At 38.0% G+C, this 19,180-nt stretch overlaps 2 protein-coding genes across 2 annotated transcripts; both read right to left on the reverse strand.

The window, feature by feature from the left end:
• Positions 1-338: 338 nt before the first annotated feature.
• Positions 339-2,189, reverse strand: LOC133708487 (leucine-rich repeat protein 1-like). Its single transcript, XM_062133954.1, has 7 exons — positions 1,946-2,189; positions 1,738-1,870; positions 1,547-1,618; positions 1,176-1,319; positions 827-898; positions 670-741; positions 339-566 (listed from the first exon to the last, which is right to left on the reverse strand). The coding sequence occupies exons 1-7, from the start codon at positions 2,028-2,030 to the stop codon at positions 488-490; spliced, it is 657 nt and encodes a 218-aa protein (XP_061989938.1). The 5' UTR covers positions 2,031-2,189; the 3' UTR covers positions 339-487.
• An 8,822-nt stretch (positions 2,190-11,011) lies between these two features.
• On the reverse strand, positions 11,012-12,893 carry LOC133712187 (disease resistance protein BAK6-like). Its single transcript, XM_062138288.1, has 8 exons — positions 12,740-12,893; positions 12,496-12,628; positions 12,300-12,371; positions 12,069-12,212; positions 11,894-11,965; positions 11,710-11,790; positions 11,549-11,601; positions 11,012-11,393 (listed from the first exon to the last, which is right to left on the reverse strand). Exons 1-8 carry the CDS (start codon positions 12,807-12,809, stop codon positions 11,347-11,349), a joined length of 672 nt encoding a protein of 223 aa, XP_061994272.1. The 5' UTR covers positions 12,810-12,893; the 3' UTR covers positions 11,012-11,346.
• Positions 12,894-19,180: the final 6,287 nt, after the last annotated feature.

Here is a 19,180-nt window from a genome sequence, read left to right on the forward strand (position 1 = left end):
AATTTGTGCAACTGCTCAGCAATCGACTATAAGAATTAATTCAAGTCCGGAGGTAAGTTGTGTTTCAGGAATCATGAGGCTGGCTTATAACACAGCTTTTATCTTTTTTGGTTTCTCTAAGAATACTCATATCCCTTAGGTGCACTAGTGCTTTGCTCTGTGCTCATTCCTTGTATCTATATGCTGTAAAAATAATCATCAGCTTATCCATGCTTGGCTGAAACTGACTTCACAAATAAGTGCATATTCTCCAGGAGTAGGTATTAGAGGAGGGTGATTGAAAAGGCACCCCTAACATGGAGATGGTAGTTTTCTATGCTTAATGCGAAGGCTTCCTCGTACAAAATTGTAGGATTTATATTGATGAAACACGATGTTTAGAAGCTTCCGAATAACAAAAGGTTTACATTTAAATATAGTTGGGATTTTTTATTATGGAGGTGGAATTGGCAACACTTTGTTGCATCCTGGTAGTGAGTGGTACACATCATTTGCAGTTTCCTGTAATATCGTATCTGACAAATCCCATCAGCTCTGGTCCTTCCAATCTTGGGTTATTCTTGAAACTACATCCAGACAAACAAGTACATACACAATCCACTGAGAATCAAAACCTTACAATGAGATAAAACAAACTTCTGAATTTGTGTATGTATGGTAGTTGATTACCTTTCTTCTGAGAACTTGGAGAAGGAGCCTGAGGTTGGGAAGGTACCACATAAATCGTTGTTGGATACATCACTGCACAAGTTTTCAACGTAACCTAATGAGCAGAACTAATGAATGGTGAATACGTCATTTGGAGATTGCGTAGTGAAAGGCTTACAAGATTTTGAGGCTTCCGAGTTTTGTAAGTTTCCTCGGTATAGTTCCGGTCAGTCTGTTACCATTTAGCCGCCTGCATTGAACATCATGTGAGGTCTTTTCTGTTCCGATAGCTAAATGGATCAAAATGTTTATGGTACGTCTGCTTTGGCTAAATTCTGATTTTAATCTCGTAAGTAGACGGCGAAAAGGAAAAGCCGGAAAAGATAATTTGACGGAGTTTGACACCGGTTACCAAGATTTTAAGATTTAAACATTTGAAAACAGTGACCAAAAATGATTCCACACTAGTCACAGTCATGCATTTATTTGTTTAAAAAATACAAAGAGCAAAGAAAGGGATTGCTTACAAGAAGTTAAGATTGGAGAGGTTGGAAAGCGAGGAAGGGATGGACCCAGTGAAGTTGTTGTGGTAGAGATCCAAGCTCACAAGGCTCTTCAATCCTCCCAGCTCTTTTGGTATAGAACCAGTCAAGTTGTTCATGTACAGTTCCCTAAAATTTTAAAAACGCCATAACAGCGCACAACAACCAATTTCTCTATCAGCATCACTATAAATGCCGGCGACATTTAATTCCAAAATTCATGATCTGACGGTGACGGACTCTCTGGCTGGTGAGGTAGGTCAGATCAATTAAACCCTTCACCAGGTTCAGACTAAACCTCTCCGTCTCCCATAAAATACATAAAGAAAAAAAATAAATGAAATTGTTAGACTCACAGATATTGAAGGCGTTCGAGCTTGCCCAGCTCAGGTACTAGACTACCGACCAGGTTTGCATTTCCAAGGTCTCTAAAAAAGAAACGGGATGAGTCATTATTGTACTGCTTGCTTAAGGAAAAATAAAAACAGAGACAATAAGCACAAAGCTTTAAGAGAAACTTTGAAAATGGTTAAAGTGGAGTCATTACAGTCGAGTGACTCGATTATCGCCGTCGCAGGTGACGTGAAACCAAGTGCAGGGATCAACCAGGGTTGGATCCCAGCTCTGGAGAACATTGTTCGGGTCCTTGACAGCTCTTCTCAAAGCAAAGAGAGCATCCCCTGTTTCATTTCATTAATAAGAACACAATGAAGCAAGTGAATGGCTTTGATGAACTGAGTTTGTTGCAGGTTTACCTTCTAAGTTTGCAGTGGCGGGTGTCAATGGCCAAGAGAAAACGAGGGCGGTGGTGAGAAGATGAAGCAGAGCCCACATCGCCATTTGCAAAAGAGTAAAAGCTTTGATCTGATCGAGTTGGGGTCGTTGAAACTTAAAAGCAGGAGTAGTTGGACCTTAAAGATTCAGAGAGACAGAGGGACTGAGTTGAGAGAGAGAGAGAGAGAATTGCAAATTGCTACAAAGCAAGGAAGCAAGGAATCAAAGCTTTGTGGGGGGATTTATTTATAGAGCCCATAAAAAAAGAGAAAGGAGTGCTCTTTGTGCAGCAAAACAGTAACAGTAATTACCGAAAGTCTAATGGGGGTGTCTCGTATTGTGTATTCTATTATTGTTTATTTTATTTCAATATTAGGTTTAAAGCTTCTGTTATGTTCCATGCATTTTCCTTCAAACGTTGATCATCAATTTCTATTATCAAATGTTACTTGTTTTCCTGGATTCAAGTGACATGAGATATGAAGACAGCAAAGTCTAATTTTCAAGTAACGCATATAACATACAAATTGGTAATATTATGGTAGTATGGTACAAGTTACAACAAATCAATTCTCCGTATGGACTAACAAAAAGAGATATCATTTTTTCATCGTTGGATGACTTGTATTGATCAATTACACCTAAAAGTGCAGTGTTAGATCACTTATATTTCATTTTCGTAATTGTAATTATAATAGCTTCATATAATTATGTACATAATTGCTTAATATAAACTTTTAATTCTTACTTGTAGATTTAATTTTTAGTTTTTTTATTTATTTGACGATCGAAATAATTTATTAAATAAAAGAGATAGCACATAAGGGGGGACATGAAGCCAAGACCTCTTAGAAGAAACAATTAAATCAAAAGGCAACCAAACATAAGTAAGATTAAGCAGAGCTGATTGAATCAAAGATCAAGACGCACAATGGGCGTCCGATTACGGGTAGGATAAGGATCTCATGAATCTCTCTTGGCCTTCAATTTTTTATTTTGAGACTTTGAGAGAGACTTAAGAAGATTCTCATCTTCCAGAGTTGCTTCACCCTCATCAAACCAGGATCACAACGGACTTATCTCAGCCTGAGCATATGTATGATGAGCAAGGGATTTAATTCTTAGTTAAACTGTCAATTTTTGTACGTAGAATATTTTTAGCAGACTCTCTATTTTGGCTCTTTAGCAATTTTGGAGAACGTGTTTAGCTTTTTATATATTTTAGCAGCTGCACCAGACTCCTCAGTGACTCTCCATTATAACTTTTAGCTATCTTGCTTCTAAATATAGAGAGCAGGATGAGGCTCTTTATAATTTAAAACATTATTTTTGAGTTATTTTATGTAATTTATAAGTACATTTAAAGTATTTAATCTTCATTTAAAAAATAATATAAATTCAAAACTAGATAAAATATAGAGCACTAGTGTAGATGTATTTCTAAAGTGTCTAGCCAAAATGATTTTTTAGCTACTTTAGCTAAAATCTAACTAAAAAATGGCTAGTATTGCTAAAGATGCTCTTAGGTTCACAACTCAATTGTCATATCTATTTTAAACTCCTTTTCCGAGAGATGACCTAGATTATCAACTCTTATAACTTTTTATATATTTAGCAGCTGCACTAGACTCTTCAGAGTCTCCATTATAACTTTTAGGTATCTCGCTCTTAAATATAAAGAGCGAGATTAGACTCTCTATAATTTAAAACATTATTTTTGAGTTATTTTATGTAATTTAAATGTACTTATAAAAGTATTTAATCTTGTGATATTAAGGAGTTTGCTCTAGGACAAAAACACTGACTCTGACCTAGCGCTCTCTAGCCTAGGGTTTCGTCTTCTAGGGTTCTAGAAAACGACGATTGACCGTCCATAAGAATGGATGTGCTTAGTTGGAATTGCCGTGGAATTTGCAATGATACAACTACGAGGGCTTTGAAAGATCTTATCTCTCAAAACAGACCCCAAATTGTCTTCCTTTGTGAGACAAAAATCTCCCGTATTGAAGATTTCCAGAAATTGCACCGTGCCCTAGGGTTTCAACAGTTTAAGGAGGTTTTGAGTACTGGTCAATCTGGAGGATTAGCTATGTTCTGGAATGATGATGTCACGGTGAATGTGAGGACGGTTTCGAATCATCATATTGACTTACAGATTGGAGGAGGACCGGATGAGCCAGTTTGGAGACTTACGGGGTTTTACGGATATGCATGTACTGCGGAGAGGGATCTTTCTTGGCAACTCCTTCGAGATTTGAGTGATCTTGATTCTTTACCGTGGCTGGTGATAGGTGATTTCAATGAAATATTGAACAGCAGTGAGAAGATTGATGGATCTCTTCGTTCTGAGAGACAGATGAGGGGATTTCGTGAAGCACTAGGGTATGGGGATCTTTTGGACCTTGGATTTATGGGGTCGATGACAACCTGGTGGAATTCTTGTACACAGTTACGTCTTGATAGGGCAGTTTGTACGCCATCCTGGTGTGATCTGTTTGGCTACTCAAGGCTGCGCCATCTACCCCCGTCGGATTCAGACCATGTTCCCATCCTACTGCAGGCAAGTATGATTCCCTTGGCAACTAGACCCAGACACCACCGTTTCAAATTCGAAGCCTTCTGGCTTAAGCATGATGAATGTGAGGGTGTGGTCAGAGAGGGTTGGAATACTGATGTTACAGGTACGCCTATGTACTGTGTAACGAAGAAGATTGCGCATACACGCATGCACTTAGATAAATGGCAGAGGCAAGTGTATCGGGGTCGCCAGCAGCAGATGTTGGGGGTGCGCGCACGGTTAGAAGAGTTAATGGATGTTGCTAGTACAGAGGCGGTGCAAGATGAGAAGAAACGTTTGATGGAACGTTTACAATGTCTGTTGTCGCAGGAGGAAATCTTTTGGAAGCAACGTTCTAGGGTAACTTGGTTGAAGGAGGGGGACCGAAATACGGGATTTTTTCATCGTAAAGCGTCGAATAGGAGGAGGAAGAATACCTTGAACGGCTTGTATGATGATACAGGGGCATGGTGTGATGATGATGCTGGCATGGAAAGAGTTGTGTCATCCTATTTCTCTAAGATGTTTACGGCGTCGGAGATGGATTATGAGGCCATGGAGGTCACCTTGAATGCTATTCAGCCTTTAGTTACTGAAGATATGAATGAGTTGTTGTGTGCGCAATATACTCATGAGGAGATCAAAACTGCGTTGTTTCAAATGTATCCTACCAAGTCACCTGGACCGGACGGGATGCCTCCCATCTTTTTCCAACACTACTGGGAGATGATTGGTCCTGAAGTTACAGCAGCAGGTCACAGTTTCTTGCATTCTGGTCAGATACTTCGCCAAATCAATTTTACGCATATCTGTCTTATTCCTAAAGTAGCTAATCCGGAGCACATGTCGGAGTTGAGACCTATTGCTCTCTGTAATGTTATCTACAAGATTTGCTCAAAAGCTATAGCTAACCGATTGAAGCTGGTATTGCCAGATTTGATCTCACCATTCCAAAGCGCTTTTGTACCTGGGCGTTTGATTACAGATAATATTCTTGTGGCCAACGAGATTGCGCATTTTGTGCATAATAAACGTGATGGCAATGAGGGTTGTATGGCTTTGAAACTTGATTTTAGTAAAGCTTATGATCGTATGGAGTGGTTGTTCCTCCGTAAGGTGATGAGCAGATTAGGTTTTGCCCAGAAGTGGATTGAATTGGTGATGCAATGTGTATCTACGGTCAGGTATTCTTTTTTGGTTAGGGGTAAACCAAGAGGTTTGGTGATTCCGAGTAGGGGCTTGCGGCAGGGGGATCCCCTGTCACCATATTTATTTTTGATTGGTGCAGAGGGATTTTCTGCTTTATTACAACAGAAGCAGGCGGTGGGTCTTTTGCCCGGAATTGCAGTATGTCCAAATGCTCCTTCGGTGAATCACTTATTATTTGCGGATGACAGTATGATATATGCACAAGCTTCTTTGGAGGCATGCTATGAATTATAGGATGTGATTGAGACGTATGGATGAGCTTCGGGTCAATTAGTTAACTTTGATAAAAGTTCGGTGGTGTTCACCAAGAATGTTCCAAACATGATTCAGGAGGAGATATCGAGTTTGTTGGGTGTGGCAGTAGTAGATTCTCATGAACGTTATCTTGGCCTTCCAACTTATGTAGGAAGGAAGAAGACTGCTACATTTCAGTATATTAGGGAGAACTTGGCTAAAAAAATTTCTCATTGGCAGGGTAAATTTCTCAGTGGAGCCGGGAAGGATATTCTTATTCGGGTGGTTGCTCAGGCTCTGCCATCTTATGCCATGAGTGTGTTTCAGTTAACTAATGGTTTCTGTGAAGATTTGGAACAAATGTGCGCAAAATTTTGGTGGGGTGGCACAAAAGATAAGCGGAAGATCCATTGGAAGACTTGGAATGCTTTATGTAATCCGAGGCAAGCAGGAGGACTAGGATTCCGTAGTTTGTCTACGTTTAATTCAGCTATGTTAGCAAAACAGGCTTGGCGAGTGGCCTCAAATCCAACTTCTCTTGTGGCTAGGATTTACAAGGCCAAATATTTTCCGGAGGATTCTTTTTGGTCTGCTCCGGTTCATGCTTCACCATCGTACTCATGGCGAAGTATCGTCTCGACAAGAGACACCTTGAAGGCTAATTCTTACTGGCAGATTGGGGATGGTTCAAAGGTGAGCATTTTCTCGGATTGTTGGGTACCGGATTTGCCTGATGGAAGACCTGCTGAAAGGTCTAGTTTCGTGGGGACTGTAACTCTAGTTAATGAGTTGATTACTGAAACAGGTTATTGGGATCTTCCTCTTCTACAAGAGTTATTTTCTACGGAGGAGGTGGAGGCTATTTCAAGGATACCGTTGAGTCAGCGTGTGGTGGAAGATAGATTGGTTTGGAAGTTAACTAAGGACGGGTGTTTCTCCGTCAAAACTACCTATAGTAGTTCTGTGCAAGGCTCGTCAAGATTTGTTCCTTGTGATCTGCCAGTGACTATCAGGTTTTGGCAAAAGCTCTGGAAGGTGAATGTTCGTAACTCAGCCAAAATACACATGTGGAGGGTGTGTCATGATATTATTCCATCGTTGGAAAGACTAGACTCAAGGAGAGTTCCATTGGACTCGCAGCTGTGTGTTTTGTGTGAAGGTAGTAGGGAAACAACTTTGCATCTCTGCAAAGAATGTCCTTATTCTAAATATGTGCTGCAATCTCATGGGGTTTTATGCCAGGTTTGTTTCAGTCCGCAAGTTGAGGGGTTGGAACTGATTCGATGGTTGGAATTTTGCGTGAATTCGCTCTCGGTACAAAACTTGGGTTTCTTGGTCTGCTTTCTTTGGGAGATTTGGAAGGAAAGGAACTGTCGAGTTTGGGAACACAAGAAAAGTGAAGCCTGTGATGTTATTTTGAAGGCGAGGGCGAGACTTCAAGAGTTCAGTTTCTACAACTCTAAAGTTACTAACTCGATTATTCGACCTTCTCGAGGGGTGCAGTGGTCAGCTCCACCTATGGGGACTTTCAAGGTGAATGTGGATGGAGCATTCCACCATATTACCCGTAAGGGTGGGATCGGTTTTGTCATAAGGAACTCGGATGGGCATATGGTTGCAGGTGGGGGTCGACCCTTATCTGGTCTTGTTTCTGCAGAGCATGCCGAGCTGTTAGCATGTAAAATGGCAGTGGAATTTTTGGTTCGATACGAGTTTAGACCTACAGTACTGGAAACTGATGCATTGGTGGTGCAACGCCAACTGACATCCCGCAATGGGACTAACACATCGATTCTGGGTCGGTTGTATGATGACTTGATAGATTATTTGGCTGGACACACTGATATTGCTGTCACCTTTATGGGAAGGCAAGCTAATATGGTTGCTCATCTCCTTGCGGATCATGCGTGCAGCGAGATTCAAGATTTTTTCTTTTTTTCCACACCTGCTTTTCTTCAAGCTGCTATTGCAGCTGATGCTTGTTTGATGTAAGTTTTTGTTATCAATAAAGGGCTGACCACCTTTCCCTCAAAAAAAAAAAAAAAAAAAAAGTATTTAATCTTTATTTAATAAATAATATAAATTCAAAACTAAATAAAATAGAGAGCACTATTGCAGACGTATTTCTAAAGTGTCTAGCCAAAATGATTTTTTAGCTACTTTAGCTAAAATCTAACTAAAAAATAACTAGTATTGCTAAAGATGCTCTTAGGTTCACAACTCAATTGTCGATATCTATTTTAAACTCGTTTTGCGAGAGATGAACTAGATTATCAACTCTTATAGCTTTTTCAAAGTTAAGCAATATCACATCATAAAATTAAATCACGAACCAAAAGAAAATTCACCCAACAAAAAAGTTTTTTGTTTTTGTATTGTTCTGTTTTTCCTTTCGGATGCTATAACATCTGACAATAATAATGGAAATAGAGACTAGACTACACAAGAGAGTAGAGGTTTGCGTGCATGCCAGTACTTCTTGAAAACAGAGAGGAAAATCCAGACATATCATTTGAACTCTGTCGGAGCCAAAACCATACTTCTTTCTATAAACTAAAACCTGCACAGAAATTATTATCACTGACCAATTGGGTGTACCATCTAGCATTTGTTTTAACCCTAAAAACCTTGTTTTAAACAAGCTGACACTCATCCAGATCTATAAATAAACTTTTCTTCTCTTAAAATGAACCAGTAAATTTGATTATCTTTTTCTTCTGTATTCCCCGAGGAGGTTAAAGAAGCATATATAGATATAGATATGGACAATTATGCAGAGCATATATATGGGGAATAATGCTGCATCTGCAACTTGGAATCTGTAGTGGTCGGGACTCACCCTCTAACCCTAGTCTGCTCGCTTTGTTTGTATATATGCAAATCTCTTTTATCTCTTTTACTGGATTAGTTTGGATTAAGTATAAGAACACTTTGATGATACCCAGATTCGTATTCAGAGGCCTACTTTAATTCAAAGGGAACAGGGTTCCAACCTTTCGAATGTCAACCAGATTGCACCAACAAATTTTTTTGGCTTCCATTGGTTTCCAAGTATATGTAGTTTGTTGGAGAATCTGTCTAAAGCGTCATAGCATTTCAACATTACAAAGGACATATGCAGAACCATAATTTGGTTTTGGATGTTAATATAAGGACCTGGAGGTCCACTCCCCCACTAACAAAGTGAGAATTAGAGATACTGGTGATTCTAGTAGGCATGCATGTGAGACTCGTCTTTTTAGGGTTAGTGTGATGATAAATTTAGGGTCGCTATCTATCTAGTACGTTTGTTCAAACGTTTTAGCTCCACTAGGAAGTTTAGTAGCTCCATTAAGAAGTTTTGTTCAAATCTATTGGTCTGACGTTTTTTTATAAATGAGCCATTAGTGACTTCTAATATGTATCATTCATATCACTTCCGTATGAATGCACTTAATGATAAAAAAAAAATATATATAAAAATCTTTTTCCGGTCTCGTACTAATTGATTTCCAATAATAAAATAAGAGAAGTATTCTCTCATAGTTGGAATATAGTATATCATCCTATTTTACTTGAACAACATTTGTACGAACAATTTACTTATCCAAATAGAAATAGAATGAATTTTACATCCATCCTCTCAATCTACGGTACCCGTCTTTGTCTATAACGTTAATCTAGATAGTTAATCCCCAACATGTGCATCACATAGTTATTGTGTTCCACTATCAAATATATCATGAATGCTCACTTTGAATATATGAGTGGAGTAGTGGGACAGAGTCACCCCAAAAGACCTTGGTATCTAAATAGATTTAGGTAGGTTAGGTATTAGACATTACAAAATTTCACTATTTCATATCATAGGGAGGGAGGGATTGTCACACCTCCATATATATATATCAATCTTCTTAAAAGAAGTGACTTGACCAAAAAGCCAAAGCTGCAAAGCAAGAGAGCACTATAATTCATCTCCTTCTATATATCTGCTGCCACTTCTTTTTTAGAGTTCATGATAGAATTCGAAAAAGGTGGTGGAACAAGTAAGTACTTGTAGAAACTAGAAAGCAAAGCCATTAGCCATATATTCATCATCAAAATGGAGGAGAAAAAGCTCTATCTGGTAGTGATTGTATAATCACCAACTCACGAGTTTCCATTTGCTTTGCTCCAATATGTCAGTCAACGGTTGACCATTGACCCCAGATCTATCTAAACAAGCCTTTGGTTGCTAGATTTAAAGTTACAAATCACTACTCCTTTACTTTAGGGGACACACAGCAACAACATCGTTCTACGAATTAACTCAAGCACATGTAATGTTCAGTATACATCAATAGAAGTCCTTTTGAAGGGCCAACGTAAATTTTGGTTCTTTAACCCTATATTGTAGGACGAATCTCGAACGATAGGTAAGATTTCCCTCTAAAGTATAAACTATAAATGTGCTAGATATATTTTATAATTTAGTATTTTAATGAATACAAAGTGTTTTTTTTTTTTTTTTTTTTTTTTTTTTTTACGAAAAAAGTTTGCCAACGAATATATATTGGAGAACATGTGTACCTCTTTTATGAGAGACGTGTATATGCAAAAATGTTTCCTGTATTTCCGACAAGAGATTTATCGCTAGCTAAAACGTTTACCCTTTTTATGAAAGGTCTTTTAACCATGTAATTTCGTCGGTAAAAAAATATCCATTTTTTTTGTTTGAAAAGGCTTAGTCTTAATCATTAATAAAACTGCGTAATAAATGGAGAGAACATGAAGAGAATGTCCTGAATAATAATGAGAGTCCTTACAAGAAATATGTATTCTAACACGTCTTAATTAATGAAAAATGATCTTCTCACTTGTTATTATTATTATTATTTTTTTCAATGAGATGAGAAACCACACCATGTGCTTACAACCAGCATTTGAAATTACTTTCGCGAAACATGGGAAGTTCAGCCAAGGATATTGGAGCTGATCGCTCGAAGAAAACATGCACTAAGATTTGAGGTGGGCTCATAGTCATGATTAACATTTATAGAAAGTTAGGCATTTCAGAAAGGAAGAACAATTAAGGGTCAAAAAGGATCTTTATAGATTGAATATTATTAGTACATATCGACTGAGGGACTGACATGTTGATGGTGATGATGAAGGAAAGACAAGCAATTAGCTTCCCGCTGCTTAATTTTGACCTTTTCCCTACTCAGATCTGATATTGTCGAATATATGTGTACATGTATAGTATATATACTGTATGTACTTGTATATACTGTATGTATATTCGCTTATTGACATGTAGAAAGATGTATTCAAGTTTCTTGGGATTTAGGAGTCCCATTTTCATTCTCTTTTATTTAATAGAACTAGTATACAATATCTTCTTCTTCTTCTAATTCTTCTGGCTTAGTTCCGAGCTTTCGGATCTTGTATGACTTTTGTAACTGCAAAACCTTTAACAAAAAAAAAAAAAAAAAAAAAGGGAAAAAATTGGCTAGTAAGCAGCTTATAACAGAATTAGCTTTCAAATCTAGCAAATGAATTGATGCACCAGAAAATGTTATAGTAGAGATAGTATGTTTTTTCGAGTACTAATTTGTTCGAGTACCTGTTGAATTGGTGGGGTGTACGGTTCCTGCCAACAAATTGTTTGAGACATCCCTACATTGCACATAACTCTATATGATCAGACAATGAAGGATGCAATCAACATATGTCAAAGGAAATTCGAGGAAATGAGAGCGCTCAATTCGAACTGAGTGTACTCACAAAACGCCCAAGTTGCCAAAACGAACGAGTTCAATGACCTCTACTGGTAAAGCACCAGTTAGACGGTTCTTGTTTAATTTCCTACAAAAGTTAAGCATGGTCGACGCCTAAGAAAACAAATTAACTGAAATAAATGATTCAAAGGGTAATGCAGCATGGGATTCACATATATAGGGTAGCTTACAGGATTTGTAAACTTGTCAAATTGCCAAGAGACCAAGGAATAGGTCCAGTTAGATTATTGCGAAAGACCCTCCTGCCAGTAGGAGAATAACAGCCGCATAATTATTCAGAAATACATAATTAATTTACGAGCAAAAGCCGAACATGAAATGAAGAGAAGCACATATAATGCTTACAAAAATCTCAATGAATTCAAGTGACCTAATGTCTCTGGAATTGAACCCGAGAGTTGGTTCCAGTACAAGTCCAAGCTGACTAGGTCTTTTAAGTGACCAAGTTCCGATGGAATAGATCCATTAAATTTGTTCTGGTATAGCTCCCTGCAGTGCCAATGGTGAACTAACATGACCATCTTTATTTCACTCTTTGAAGTTTCTGAGATGAACAGAAAATGAAGATGGTCTTACAAGTATTGGAGGTTAGTCAAATTTGCAAGCGCAGGGATAATAGGTCCTAATAATCCAGCATTGCCAAGGTCCCTTCATATTATACACATATAGACAGACATTTACAATAATTATAAATACTGAACTTCCAATTAAGGCTAATTAGTGAAACCAAGCTAATGAGCTCAGACCAATGTTGCTATAACCGGTCACTTACAGCCTTGTAACGATGTTTTCGTTATTGCAGGTAACATGGAACCAAGAGCATGGATTGGGGAATGTCAGGTTCCAGCTAGCAAGAACATTGTTAGGGTCGACCAACATGGTTTTCCAGGAATAAAGAATATCCCCTGTTCATATCAAGCAATTAAAATATCGTCAAGCCAACAAAAACCGCATTCTAACTAGCTAGCGAGTCTAATCAGTACTGATGCTCAAGTTGAACAAGTACATTTGCTTACCTTCCAAGTTACAATCCACAGATGCAGTGGCAACTGCAAACAGAAAACAAAGCAAAACTCGAGAAACCATCTTGCACAACTATAAGGTTGATCGGAGTATACAAGATCTATAAACCGAGAATGTATTTATAGATGATAAACCAGCATTGAAATATGACAAAGGCTGACAAGGTCCTGTTGTGAGTATTGAAGACGTCGTGGTCAAATAAAATTATCCAAAGAAGGTTCCTTTTTTTTTTTTGAAAGGACCAGTGAAGGTTCTATGTGATGAAAAATCCACAATTAACTCGGGACTAGTCTAATGAATAAAAGTCTCAGTGAGTTAAGTTCAACTAATACTGAAATAAACTAAATGAATGTGTGCGACTAGTTCTATCCAGTTCTAGAACAAGCTTATAAAATTACGACATCATAGAAATTTTGATATAGGTATATATGGTAAGGTTCGTAGAGTTTACCTTGGCATCAGAACTTAACGCCTCCATTTATATATTCAACTCAACTATTTGGAAGAATAAAAAGAATAAGAGGATTTATATATATACATTGTGCATATCTTTTCTCTGGAAAAATGACATAAATTACGGAAGTTCTGTATTGAAGTAAGAATTGAATCTAATGCGTTGACTTAACTCCGGGCAAAAGCTTCTTCCAACCTACCAATTCCTTGCTCGACTCCTTTAAGTTATACGTACTTCTTGTATCTATTTATAGAAACGCTGCAAGGCTTCCAAGATTGATTGAGTAAACCAAGTGATTAAATTTGCGTTGATAATGTCTATCATTTGTCTTTGTAGAGACAGGTTACAATACCCATACCTTTTATTTTTATTTTTTTAATATATAACAATTTAATATAATGGTAACCTGATGAATTGGTCGTCAGGTTATCCATTCATATTTTGACACATGGCAATTTTTTTAAAAAAATATTACCAATTTAACAACACATTTGTCATCAATTTGTAATATTGTCTATATGCCTGTAAATATTGTCCTAAATGGAGTAAATACCAAAATGTTTACCCCAATTACACAATCGAGAACTATATTACGTGAATGATGACACATGCTCTATTTGGTATAAATATGAAGATTTACCGCTTGTACAACACATTTGTCGTCAATTTTATAAAATGGTTCATAAATTGGTAGATGTTGTCTTAGACCTTGTAATTACCACAAACAGGACATTTATTACAATTTTTTTAATCATTTGTCCTTATATTCGTAATAAGTGTTGTCAGAGATGTAATTATTTTCTTAATGAGGAAGGTTACACAAGGTACCACCCAATTACACACAAAGCAAAACTCGAGAAACCATCTTGCACAACTATAAGGTTGATCGGAGTATACAAGATCTATAAACCGAGAATGTATTTATAGATGATAAACCAGCATTGAAATATGACAAAGGCTGACAAGGTCTTGTTGTGAGTAACTGAGTATTGAAGACGTCGTGGTCAAATAAAATTATCCAATGAAGGTGGAAAGGACCAGTGAAGGTTCTATGTGATGAAAAATCCACAATTAACTCGGGACTAGTCTAATGAATAAAAGTCTCAGTGAGTTAAGGTCAACTAATACTGAAATAAACTAAATGAATGTGTGCGACTAGTTCTATCCAGTTCTAGAACAAGCTTATAAAATTACGACATCATAGAAATTTTGATATAGGTATATATGGTAAGGTTCGTAGAGTTTACCTTGGCATCAGAACTTAACGCCTCCATTTATATATTCAACTCAACTATTTGGAAGAATAAAAAGAATACATTGTGCATATCTTTTCTCTGGAAAAATGACATAAATTACGGAAGTTCTGTATTGAGGTAAGAATTGAATCTAATGCGTTGACTTAACTCCGGGCAGAAGCTTCTTCCAACCTACCAATTCCTTGCTCGACTCTTTTAAGTTATACGTACTTCTTGTATCTATTTATACTTTTATAGAAGGGAAAATGATCCGTATAGTACCTGAACTTTGCCTCTTTATAACTTTTGGTACCTGAACTTAAAAAAAATATCACTTCGGTACCTGAGGTTCTTTGCCCGACTGAGTATTGGTACATATGGACGTTAGCTCCGTTACGGAGCTTGCCAGCTGGTAAATTTATAGGGATACTTTCGTCCATTCATATATTAATTAAATTTTTTTTTCTCTAAGCATTTTTATGGGATCCAAATCTGATCTGGGCAAAATTTCTGGGTATTATTGGAACCATCAGAGCCTGATGGAATTGGATAATCAACAGAAGCAAGGAAAAAGACGAGTCCATCAGCAAAATAGCCTAACCTCTTGTTAAAAGTGTCGATTGTGCAAGACAAATTACGTACTACTGAAGTCGGCCAATGACCCATTAGTAGAATCCCACATACGTGGCCCGGCCAAGATGGAATGCTTCAAGCAACGTAGACAATGAAAAGTTGCCATACTGCTTGGAGAAATTGCAAGAAAACGCAAATGTAAATGATTTACATGTCTTAACTACCTTCTCATCAGTGACCAATATATGGCCAGAGAAAGCATCAAAATCAGTATTGTAAACAAGGATACTCTTCTTCCTACATATGATATAATTATCCCATAAAAATCCAAATTCTATTTAAATTCCAAGGTATTAATAACATTTCACTTAGGGTACGTTAACCATTCCAGAAGCAGCTGAGAGATAAGAGCTGATCTAATCAAAAACAGGAATCCACCAAAACCACAGTTGTTACTCGGAGATACCTATACGCTTCTAAGGTTGATGATCACGAATCAATAAACTAAAGAAGGAAGTGAATTTACAAGGAAACTATGGCCAACTTGTTGTAATAGCAAATCCCTTCAATGTCTGTGTTTGGCTCCAATTTTGTTGCAGCTGGTCAACAGTCTCTTTTCTGCGCGGGCGTGCCAGCACCGTTCGGGTGCGGTCGTCGGGGGTGTCCCTTGACCTGACTTCTATCAAGCGATTGTAGACGAGGAGAGCACCAACCTCGTCGTGGGATTCTTTATGCCTCGTGGCGAGGACTTTTACTGAGCTTCTTGAAAATCACAATCGATACTCAATGTTGTAGATCGAGCAGAGCGAGAACCACTGGGAAGTAGAGAGAACTTGCTAAAGCGTGACTTTAGCTTGGCTGGTTCCGCAACGGTTGTGGTCGTGGTACTACAATCGGCTCCCGAGGAGACTAGGACCGAAGTACGTTGACAGAGGGTTTGGTGGCACTGAAAGTCGGCTTCTGAGAAAACTGGGACTAGGAGTGTGATCACCGGTAAGAGAAAGAGAAGGAGAGGAGTTGCTCTTAGAGAGGTTGCTCTAGAGAGAACTTAGATCATCTTAGAGATGTTTGTTGAATTGTGTTGTTCTTTATTGTTACTTGTTGTAGCCTCTATATATAGGCTACCAAGCAACACTATTTGGCCTTAAACAAATCATGATGGGTTAGGTTTGAGCACTTAAACACTAATGGAATGTTAGGTTTGAGCACTTAAACACTAATGTAATGTTAGGTTTAAGCACTTAAACACTAATGGAATGTTAGGTTTAAGCACTTACTGCTCCAATTTTGCTGCAGCTATATCTCCACCAAGAACTCAAAATGGGCCTTCGACTTCTTCATATAAAATGATCCACAATGAGTGTAGATTATTGTGGCAAATTTTCAGAGACCATGTGGTTGGGCCGGAAATGCTGCTGGACCTCTTACAGGTTCAGTTTTCCAGTTTTTGCTTCTGCAGAAAATTGGACTGATTGTTTGAAGGCCTTCCACTCAAAACTAGCTCTGGCACTCTTCATAAGAAATGATTCTTGGGCTGTCTATAATGGATCTGCATAGTTTCAGCTCATTTTGAGTTCATTTGATCAGTCTGCCACCCCTCCTTCCTTGTTTAGCTCGGTTTCTCCTAGCCGAAGTAGGAAAATGTGCTAAAGTTGACTTTTCATTTCCATGCTTCCATCATTTCCTTTTCTTGCAGCTCGCATAATCTTCCATAGTAGGCTTTATTTAGCCTCTAAATAATATATTTCGAATTTGTCGACAATATATAGCTTGAGCCACTGACTTTGGCTCAATTTCTCCAAGACACGCCTTGTCAGGCCAAAATGCTCATTTTGGGTCCAAACAGTCTGCGAAGTCCATATTAGAGCAACTTCTCTCCCATTCCCGCCGGTATCTACCTCCCAGCGAAACCACCACACCCAATCATATTTATGGCCATTTTGCTTTGCTAAACACGCAAACCCCACAAACATCCTCCTTAAATCTTCAACCCCACAAAGCCACTCTTCCATTCTTCTTGTGCACCCAGACCTTCAGTAAACCCGGCTCGAAGAAACGGGTCATCTCAGCCCAGAAAAAATGAGCGTTTACTGTTGGGTCAATCATGGAGGACAGAGAGGTGGTTGCTGACCAAGAGAGCCGGTTGTTGGTTGATGGGTCTGATGAGCCTCAAATTGGATATTAACCCAGAAGTCTACAAACCCAGATGCATGAATAACCCAGAACCACCACTGCAAACACTGAACACACAATAGCCTCATAAAATTGGGTTCTGATATGCAGGAAAAAATAGTTGAATTGCTTGCATTGAATTAAAATTGGGACAGAAACATTCATTGCAAAAATATGGAACTGCCTCCCATGTCCTCTTGAGGCCTGTGGAGGACATGGGCGGCGGCGGCGGTCGAGTTGGACTTGATGGTGGGTCGGCGGGAAGGCTCTGTGGAGAGAGAGAAAAGTGGCGGCAGCGGCGGGGAGGTGAGCCCAGTGGAAGAGAGGGGCAGATTAGGAGGGCGAGGAGGGCCAAGATCGGGGCAAGAGAGGCCCACATTTTTGGTGGGTCGGGTCGAGGTGGATTGAGTGGAAGCAGAGGACGATGGAGACGACGGAGACGGCCGACTCGCCATTCCAGAATTTGAGCTGCTAACAAAAACCAAGCTCTCAACAAAAATGAAGAAGAAGAATCGAGGCTTTGGAGTGAGTGTGAGTCAGAAAGAAATGGAGGACTCGATTCGGAGCTTGTGCAATTGCATGGCTTGATTCTGCAACCACCTCCAAAGTAGTTGCGACGTCCTCAAAAAAAGTGAACAAGAAGATGAGACGAACAAAGAACGAACAGAGAGAGAGAGAGAAGGAAAAAAAACTGCTTAGAGAAAAAAAAATTAATTAATATATGAATGGACGAAAGTACCCCTATAAATTTGCCAGCTGGCAAGCTCCGTAACGGAGCTAACGTTCATATGTACCAATCCTCGGTCGGGCAAAGAACCTCAGGTACCGAAGTGATATTTTTTTAAGTTCAGGTACCAAAAGTTATAAGGAGGTAAATTTCAGGTACTGTACGGACCATTTTCCCTTTATAGAAACGCTGCAAGGCTTCCAAGATTGATTGAGTAAACCAAGTGATTAAATTTGCGTTGATAATGTCTATCATTTGTCTTTGTAGAGACAGGTTACAATACCCATACCTTTTATTTTTATTTTTTTAATATATAACAATTTAATATAATGGTAACCTGATGAATTAGTCATCAGGTTATCCATTCAAATTTTGACACATGGCAATTTTTTTAAAAAAATATTACCAATTTAACAACACATTTGTCATCAATTTGTAATATTGTCTATATGCCTGTAAATATTGTCCTAAATGGAGTAAATACCAAAATGTTTACCCCAATTACACAATCGAGAACTATATTACGTGAATCAGGACATATGCTCTATTTGGTATAAATATGAAGATTTACCGCTTGTACAACACATTTGTCGTCAATTTTATAAAATGGTTCATAAATTGGTAGATGTTGTCTTAGACCTTGTAATTACCACAAACATGACATTTATTACAATTTTTTTAATCATTTGTCCTTATATGCGTAATAAGTGTTGTCAGAGATGTAATTATTTTCTTAATGAGGAAGATTACACAAGGTACCACCCAATTACACATTCGAGAACTATATTACGTGAATGAGGGCATATGCTCTATTTGGTATGAAATACGAAGATTTACCACTTGTACAATACATTTGTCATCAATTTTGTAAAATAGTTCATAAATTAGTATATGTTGTCTTAGACCTTGTAATTACCACAAACAGGACATTTATTACAATATTTTTGATCATTTGTCCTTATATTTGTAATAAGCATTGTCAAAGACGTAATTATTTACTTAATGAGGAAGATTACACAAGGTGCCACCCAATTACACATTCAAGACCTCTATTACGTAAATGAGGACACATGCTCTATTTGGTATGAAATATGAAGAGATTTACCACCCAAAACAACACATTCGTTTTTAATTTTATAAAATGATTCATAAACTTGTAAATGTGGTCCTAGACCTTGTAACTACCAAAAAGAGGACATTTTTTACAACATTTTTCGTCATTTCTCCCATTTTTTTTATAAATATGATCGTATGTGGAATAAGTACCATAATA

Source organism: Rosa rugosa, chromosome 5, assembly GCF_958449725.1.
Source record: "Rosa rugosa chromosome 5, drRosRugo1.1, whole genome shotgun sequence".
In the NCBI taxonomy this organism is placed as follows: Eukaryota; Viridiplantae; Streptophyta; class Magnoliopsida; order Rosales; family Rosaceae; genus Rosa; species Rosa rugosa.

What these genes read in the sequence shown, in the direction of transcription:
- LOC133708487 (XM_062133954.1), bottom strand. Translation starts at nt 2,030, where the DNA reads ATGGCGATGTGGGCTCTGCTTCATCTTCTCACCACCGCCCTCGTTTTC. An exon ending in GATAATCGAGTCACTCGACT is followed by an intron (nt 1,619 to 1,737) that starts GTAATGACTCCA and finishes TTTCTTTTTTAG; the next exon opens with AGACCTTGGAAATGCAAACC. An exon ending in TCCAAGTTCTCAGAAGAAAG is followed by an intron (nt 567 to 669) that starts GTAATCAACTAC and finishes GTCTGGATGTAG; the next exon opens with TTTCAAGAATAACCCAAGAT.
- LOC133712187 (XM_062138288.1), bottom strand. Translation starts at nt 12,809, where the DNA reads ATGGTTTCTCGAGTTTTGCTTTGTTTTCTGTTTGCAGTTGCCACTGCA. An exon ending in TTGACTAACCTCCAATACTT is followed by an intron (nt 12,213 to 12,299) that starts GTAAGACCATCT and finishes TTGGCACTGCAG; the next exon opens with GGAGCTATACCAGAACAAAT. An exon ending in TTGACAAGTTTACAAATCCT is followed by an intron (nt 11,791 to 11,893) that starts GTAAGCTACCCT and finishes TAACTTTTGTAG; the next exon opens with GAAATTAAACAAGAACCGTC.